Source organism: Callorhinus ursinus, unplaced genomic scaffold, assembly GCF_003265705.2.
Source record: "Callorhinus ursinus isolate GAN/ISIS: 27379988/994484 unplaced genomic scaffold, GSC_fseal_2.0 scaffold27, whole genome shotgun sequence".
NCBI lineage: Eukaryota > Metazoa > Chordata > Mammalia > Carnivora > Otariidae > Callorhinus > Callorhinus ursinus.
This window is the reverse complement of record NW_027397089.1, coordinates 13362687-13370622: the sequence shown is the minus strand read 5'-3', so window position 1 is coordinate 13370622 and position 7936 is coordinate 13362687. Positions and strand designations below refer to the sequence as shown.

General features: G+C 32.8%; 1 protein-coding gene across 1 annotated transcript in view; it reads left to right on the top strand.

The window, feature by feature from the left end:
• The window catches only part of PDE3A (phosphodiesterase 3A), a 316118-nt gene that overhangs the window by 185468 nt on the left and 122714 nt on the right, over positions 1–7936 (top strand). The window contains exon 2 of the mRNA XM_025879891.2: positions 5064–5114. Coding sequence (XP_025735676.2) covers positions 5064–5114 — 51 coding nt within the window. The remainder of the gene's footprint in view (positions 1–5063; positions 5115–7936) is intronic.

The window sequence follows — 7936 nt, the reverse complement described above, 5'->3', positions numbered from 1 at the left end:
TCCCTTCCCTTCCCTTCCCTTCCCTTCCCTTCCCTTCCCTTTCCTTCTTTCTCTTCTCTTCTCTTCTCTTCTCTTCTCTTCTCTTCTCTTCTCTTCTCTTCTCTTCTCTTCTCTTCTCTTCTCTTCTCTTCTCTTCTCTTCTCTTCTCTTCTTCTCTTTTCTTTTCTTTTCTTTCTTGAGACAGCGAGAGAGGGAACACAAGCAGGGGGAGTGGGAGAGGGAGAAGCAGGCTTCCCGTGAGGAATGCGGGTCTCGATCCCAGGACCCTGAGATCATGACCTGAGCCGAAGGCAGACGCTTAACAACTGAGCCACCCAGGCGTCCTGCAAACCTTCTTATTAAAATGCCTTTTCCCAGAGGAATAATCATAGTTAAATAACTCAGAGGGTGGTTTTTATAGAAGGTGAGAGACATTCTTTTTTCTTCGTCAATTAAGTAGTCATGTATTCTTTATCAACTAGAATATATTTGAATATCCTATTTTTTTTTCATTTTTCTAGTCTTAGTGTCTGTCTCTCACATTTCTAGAAACTTTATATAACTAATAATAAAATCATAAGCCTTTCTTCGCCAGAAAGAGCATCATATCATGTTAATGAACTTTTGGTCTCTTTTCCCAGAATTATCTAGGTATCATGCTGCTATTCATTTGTCTTGAAAGTTTAGCACAGATGATTTCAATTGCAAAAAGAAAAAAAATCTACAGTTTTTACTTCTGTTCCTCATAGTCCATGACCCATTTCTGTCTTTTATCTAAGCCCATGAAAATGGCAAATGCCTCCTCTTGTCATCTGCAATTCAATACCAATCCTACCTGTTTGATTCAAAGGATGTTTTGACTTTCTCATTGATGTCTCACCATCAGTTTGCACTGAATTTTGAAATTCACTGACTTTATTGTGCAAGCTCTCCTTTTCATTATTTATTATAACCAACCAAGTTTTTTGATTTCTCCTAATCATTAGTCAGGAGAGGGAGGCTAGGGAGGTGTCTAGGTACTTCCTAAAACATTTAGCCCTATGGTTCTGCTTTAACAGGAATACTTACCTGTGGCCAAATGCTTCATTTTAATTTAAATGATCTGTACTATCAGGTCAGGCAGTTTATCACACAATGGATGATTTTTTTTTTTAAAAAGGATAGTGAAAACATTGTGGTTATTTGTCTTTGATCCATGATCTAAGGACAGTGCTATTATAACAGTAAAATACTATGTGCAAAGAAGACAAAAATTCATGTGCTATCAGGTGCTTATCCTCCCCACTCCCGACCTCACCCCCATCGGCGCCAGGTATGCTGTAATCATGGAGACAGTAGGGCCCTGACACTCTGGTTAGCAGCCCCACCACCTCCTTCTCTGCACGGAAAAAACAAGTTACATAAAATATTATCACAAATCTCATACATTCAACACTAAAATTATTAATGTTGAAGTTTGATTCAGGTTATTTTCATTAAAAACAAAGCCTTTGTATGATTTCCTGAAGTCCAAAGGGAAAAAAAGCTTGTTAATTTCCTTTGACTCTCTTTCTATTGAATAGAGAATATTACAGTATCTTATCATTTCAGAGTTCATTGCTTTTTAGATTGTATTTCACATAACATGTAGATTTCTAGAATTCCTCATTACTTGAAAAAAGTAGTAATAGTATTCAAAAATACATTTTGACCTATCAACACATGGCTGGTCAACCCAGACTTTTAAAATAGAATAATGATATTAATATATAATAGAAATATGCAGTGATAGAATAAAATAGAATTCCTTTATCCTAAATCTCACTCATTAGTCTATTGTATAATGCTAGGAAATAACACTCTGATAGATAATACATATGGCAAATTTTACTATGGTATGTTTCAAAATAAAAGGTCAGATTTAGTGAACTTTAAGAGGTTTATAAATTCTGCCTTATAATGATCAAGTTTATCTTCTTGTTCTGTACTAAGTGATGCCCCAAATGAGTCTACATTTTGCAAATTTTTGTTCTCAAACTAAAAATCATCTTTTTTTTTTTTTTTTTTTTACATAGTTAATGATAGAAGGCAGTGAAATCTGTGCTTTTCTTATTTTAGTTCTGATCCTGGAGAAATACTATCTTTTTGACTTACTACCTGTCATTATCAAATATTCCAAGTCAATATATTGTGGATTATGACTTGTGTTTGTGGGTTTTTTTTTTACCTCTTTTTACTGTGATACTCATGATAGTAGAATTTACTAAGTTATCCTCTTACTTGAAGCTCATTAGCAAGAGAATAACAGGCATAACAGTCTTATAAAGTATTATTTTTCCTAAGATTTAGATAAAACAGGGAATAGAAGATAACCCTTCTGCTTAAAAATTATTTCACTCTAGACTGATGAATCACAGGTCTGTACCTCTGAAACCAATAATACATTGTATGTTAATTTAAATTTTAAAATGTTAAAAAAATTATTTTACTCTAACAGCATAGTACTCAAGTTTAACATCTGTTTAAAATTGCCAAAACAAGCTTCACATCTTCCTGTTATTTTCTTTTTCTTCCTATTACTGACAAAAAGTATTCCCAAAGGTCTCAGTAAGGCAGGTGACTGAAATGTGTCAAGAGGGTTTTTGATAGTTCTAGTGAATAACTAATGAAATGGTCTTAATTTATGTTTCTAAATCAGACTATTTATTTCATTAATTGATTAGTGTTTAACCTTTTTATAATCAACTTTAAATGAGTATCAATGAATATTTACTAGCAGATGTAATGCCATTAAATCCAGACATTAAAAAAAATTAAAGCATTAAAGAAATATCAGCTGTCTAAGCATTCAGTTTTATATGGTGATTACCTGGGCTAATTTACCCAAAATTGTGTGCTAGCCAAATTATAATTAAATCATTTCACTAATTCCAACGCTTAAAATAACTGATCATCTTATTAAAAATGAGTAACTTAAAATTACTTTGTTACATTTTTCACTTATAATCCCATGAGCATTTCACATGTACTTTTGTAAAAAGGCCCTGAAAACCAAATTTGAAATTCTATGTTATATTCTTTTTATATTCTAATTTAGCAGTTTCCCTTTTGTTGGATAACACAGTGATTGACACATTGTAATTACTGAATTTTTACATTTTTATTTTCTAGTTGAAAGGGTATGAATTTTTAAGAGTATGCAATATGTATTAAATTTGATATATATAGTGTATGTCTATGTATTTATAAGTGTGTAAATATATGCCTGTGTATATCTATACACTACATATGAGCAATCTAAATGCGTACTTAGCTCTCTAAATTCTACCGAATATTCAACAGGATCAGATTGCTAATTTGATAGGCAAGAGTCATCTCTTGTTATTGTTTATACTGAACTTTTTCACTTCAAGTAAAATTGTTGCTGAATATTGATTATTGATATTAATTTTGTGAACTATCTTTATCCTTTCCTCTAATTATTTACTAGGGTTGCGTTACTTTTCAAATTTGTAGAGCTCTTAATGCACTGAAGATATTATTTTTTTTTACCTGGCACTTAATGGAAATATTTTGCCAGTGTGACATTTGTGCAGACATTTGAAGTTTTATGTAGCTGGATCATAATCCTCTGTGTGTGTGTATGTGTGTGTGTTTTGTTTAGTTTGGAAAATCTTTTTATATTTCAAGGTAGTCTAAATATTTGTCTGGATTTTATTTTATATGTACCATTTCATCTTTTTAAATTTGCTTTTTATCTAAATTTATATTTATGTATATTATAAGGTTCAGTTCTCATTTTTTCCAAAGAATATTTCTCTTTTTTTTCACTTGTGAACTAATTCATCAGATACTCATTGATTTTTATATTTTCTTTTTCATATTTTGACATTTCACAGCTGTCCACTACATATCATTCGTTTATATTTTGAGTCTTAAATCATTGTCCTATAATTTGGGTTAAATTTTACAATATGTTTTAGTAACCCACTAGGGTCTCCTAATATATTCTGATTCTTAGCAGTTTATTCTCTCAGATAAAATGTATGTAGTGTTTTTTTTTTCAGTTTCCTAAACAAATATGAATAGCTTTTGATTGAGATTGGGTTAAACCTGTAAATTTGTGTGGGTAGAACTAGAATTCGGTCTTCTCAATCAGGGACGTTGTATGGCCATCAGTAAGGTCTTACCATTTTCTGTATATGGTTAAAAACATTTCTTGGTAATGTTGTACAAAAACATATTACTTTTTTGTTGCTATTGTGAACATTTTTTTTATTGTGTCTACTAAGGGGTCATTGCTGTTGTATAGAAAAGCTAACAAGGTATATTAATATGTTGAGTAGTCTGTCCTGTTTAGACTACTAGCTTATTAGTGATGGGGAGTTCTTCCACTGGGACACATGAATAGTAAGTGTACTGGACAGATGAATAGAATTTTATTTCTCTCAGTCAGTATCTTGTATTTTCTTAGTATTCTTCTAGTTACATGTTATTTTCAATAAATATCATGCTTTGTAAGCAAAGTAGCTCGGGGCAATTACAATTATGGGACTAGCTTGATAATGTTTTATAGGTTTATGAAAATCTGTATTTTGTGACCTTGGGGGTGTATTTCGCATTAGATCATTTCACTCTTTAGAACTCTCATATGTTTGTGATATTATCAAAGCAGAACTAAAAATGATTGAAATATGTTGGCCTTCTCATTTTTATCATTCATGACAGTAAATTCAGCTATGCTAATGATTTATTTAGCATATTTTCTTAATAGGCTAGGAACTTAATGGCATGTAAAAAGCTTAACCCACGTTAACATCTTTCTAGGATGTTCCTGACAAAGAACCATAAAGCTGTAGATTAGCGGACTCTTTCTATCACACAGTGATATTAAAATATCTTTGAAACAACTACCAGTTGAAATATTCGCTATCAAACCAGAGGTTATTATTACTTTTGGCGTATTCATTTATTCATGATAGCTACTTAATACATTCATATTAAAACACAGATTTCAAAAACATTCTTTAGAAGAAAGAGTAAACATATTCACCACATTAAATAAGTGTCATTGAATTTACGGTAATTATTATATTATATTACAGCTCATGGGGCATTCAGAATGGGACCACAAACGAGGGCCAAGAGGATCACAGGTAAGTTTATTTTCCTTTCCTTTTTTTTGAATTTTGTTTCTTAACATTTTGAGCCATGAGTTTTCTAAAACTCAAGCAATAGCAAGGAGAGAAAGAAGCAAATAATCATGCCATTTGTTTTTATTTAAGTTTGCTGTGATTAAAGTCTTGTTTCAAATCCCAGAGGCAGATGCCTGTATATTCTTCCTGAGAGCTTTCTGGTATCCCAGATTGGTTGTGTTTATATGCATGTAGATTTTATATTCATCTTGTCTCTGCACAGTACATTTTGATCAGCAACCCACTCTCTTGCTTTTATTCACTTCCTTTGATAATTTCTCTATGTATTTTCTTTCTTTCTCTATCTTCCTGTTTCTGGTTAAATATTTTGAAACATAATCAAAGTAAACCCTGAACTAATTACAGATTCTGTCTCCAAATTAACTGTCTTCGTCTTAGGGAAATAGAAAGATGAAAGGACCAATTATTTTTGAAAAGAAACAAATTCTGAACCTTTCTATATTACCAGATTGTTTTCATTGTCTTACTTTATGTCTCAGGCAAGGGGAAAAACTTCCATGACGCATTTATGCTTTTTAATGACCTAATTAGACAATGTGGATTTGTTTTGCTTCCATAATTACTTTGCCTGACAGAATGAGGGCTGAGTTTTACACGAAGAAAATTCTGTCTCCTCCTGCGGTATTTTGTGAAGAAAGATGAAAATCCTTTATCTCTTAGCAGCCTCTGTGTTTACGTGATTGTAGACAGCCAAATAAAAATTAAGCGGATAGGACATTTTTACCTCTCCTGCTCACACTTTCTGTTTGCTACTAAAAAAAAATATGGCTAAAAGAAAGCAAGCTGAATATGCAGTTTTGTATGTGAGAGTTCATTATCGAATGTGAGATTCTCCCAGGTTTTTTACAAAGCTGACACGGACCTGTGCCATCGTTAAGTTTGCCTGGTGGTTATTAATTGAGGTCACTGGGAAAATAAAACCCAGTCAGTCAGTTGTTTTAAGTTGAGATTTTAATAGCCGTGGTTTTATTTTCGTCCATTATCAACTTGATTAGTAGGTAATATAAACCAGCCCAATTAAGTCAGTTATCTGAAAGAATTTATGTCTTGCCTTCCTTCATTCTTACTTTTCCATTTTCTCTGTCAACTCTCCCTCTATACACACCTGTAATATTTTAAGTCAGAATTTGCTGCAAGATTGGGAATGAAATGGCGAATGTATGGTAAATGCTATGTGCTTCCAAACCAATTAAAAACTAAAGATGAGGGGCACCTGGGTGTCTCAGTCATTGGACGTCTGCCTTCGGCTCAGGTCCTGATCCCAGGGTCCTGGGATCGAGCCCTACATCAGGCTCCCTGCTCTGCGGGGAGTCTGCTTCTCCCTCTCCCACTCTCCCTGCTTGTGTTCCCTCTCTTGCTGTGTCTTTCTCTGTCAAATAAATAAGTAAAACCTTTAAAAATAAATAAATAAAAATGAGCACAAGAAATTCAGCAGTTCCTCATTATTGCCACCAAAAACATTTTGATATTCAAAATGTGCCACGTAACTTCACGACGACATGCCCCTTCAAAGTAAGGTAGTGCTGTATATGTTTGTTTAAAATAAGTATTATTTACTCCTATGACCTGTTTGGGTTTTTTTTCAAGTTTTTATTTAAATTCTAGTTAATTAACATACAGTATAATATTGGTTTCAGGGGTACAGTATAGTGACTCAACACTTCCATAAGACACCTGGTACTCATTACAAAAAGTGCCCTCCTTAATCCCCATCACCTATTTCACCCACCCTCCCCCCCCAAGTCCCGCCAACCCCTGCCATCTCCCCTCTGGTAACCATCACTTTGTTCTCTAGAGTTAAGAGTCTGTTTCTTGGTTTGCCTCTCTTTCTTTCCCCGCCCTCCCTTTGCTTGTTTGTTTTGTCTCTTAATTACACATATGAATGACATCATATGGTATTTGTCTTTCTCTGACTGACTTATTTCACTTAGCATAATAATGTCTAGCTCCATCCATGTCATTATATACATATATATATGTAAAACACATATGTAAATAAATACAGTCACACAATGGAATATTACTCAGCCATAAAAAAAGAATGAAATCTTGCCATTTGTAACCCATATGACCTACTTGAATATATGTATTTTTGGGTTTGGATTGGTTACTCTGTCATTATAAATTAGAAGAAAAATGTCATAAAAGCACAGAAGCACAATATTAATAGGTGTTAAATTTAAACATAAAAAACCCAGAGTGAAAAATTTTAAATTCCAGATATTGCACATAGCTAGAAAACTTCGAAATTCCACATGCACAAAATATATTCATAAATAAAGTTTGATCACATTTGAAAGCCTGAGATGGTTCTGAAAGGCAAATACATTAGAACATTCTTGCCTGAACTACCATTATCAGCATCAAGGTCTGTCTGAGACCTTTCAACTAGCTAAATAAGTATTTGCAATGATTATACCTTTTTCTCATTTTGATTCCTCACTCATAAAAATTGTCAAGTAAAAAAAACATACACCAAAAACTAAAAACAGTAACTGTAACAAAAACCATTGAAATTTCAGATAAACAAATTAAGTATTAAGTAATAATTTCTTATCTAATTTTAATTGCCCACTGGGGGTAAAAAGACACCGTATTTATGTTTTAGATCATTGATCCCTTATCTTGCTATTATTTCCTTGATAATATGTCTAAAGCCTTTTAACTGTTTGAAAGGAATTTCAGACAGACTGCATCTGAATACAGATTTCTTAATAATTTAGGCACACTCAAACCCCACCTCAGTTTAGTTTAATTGAAGA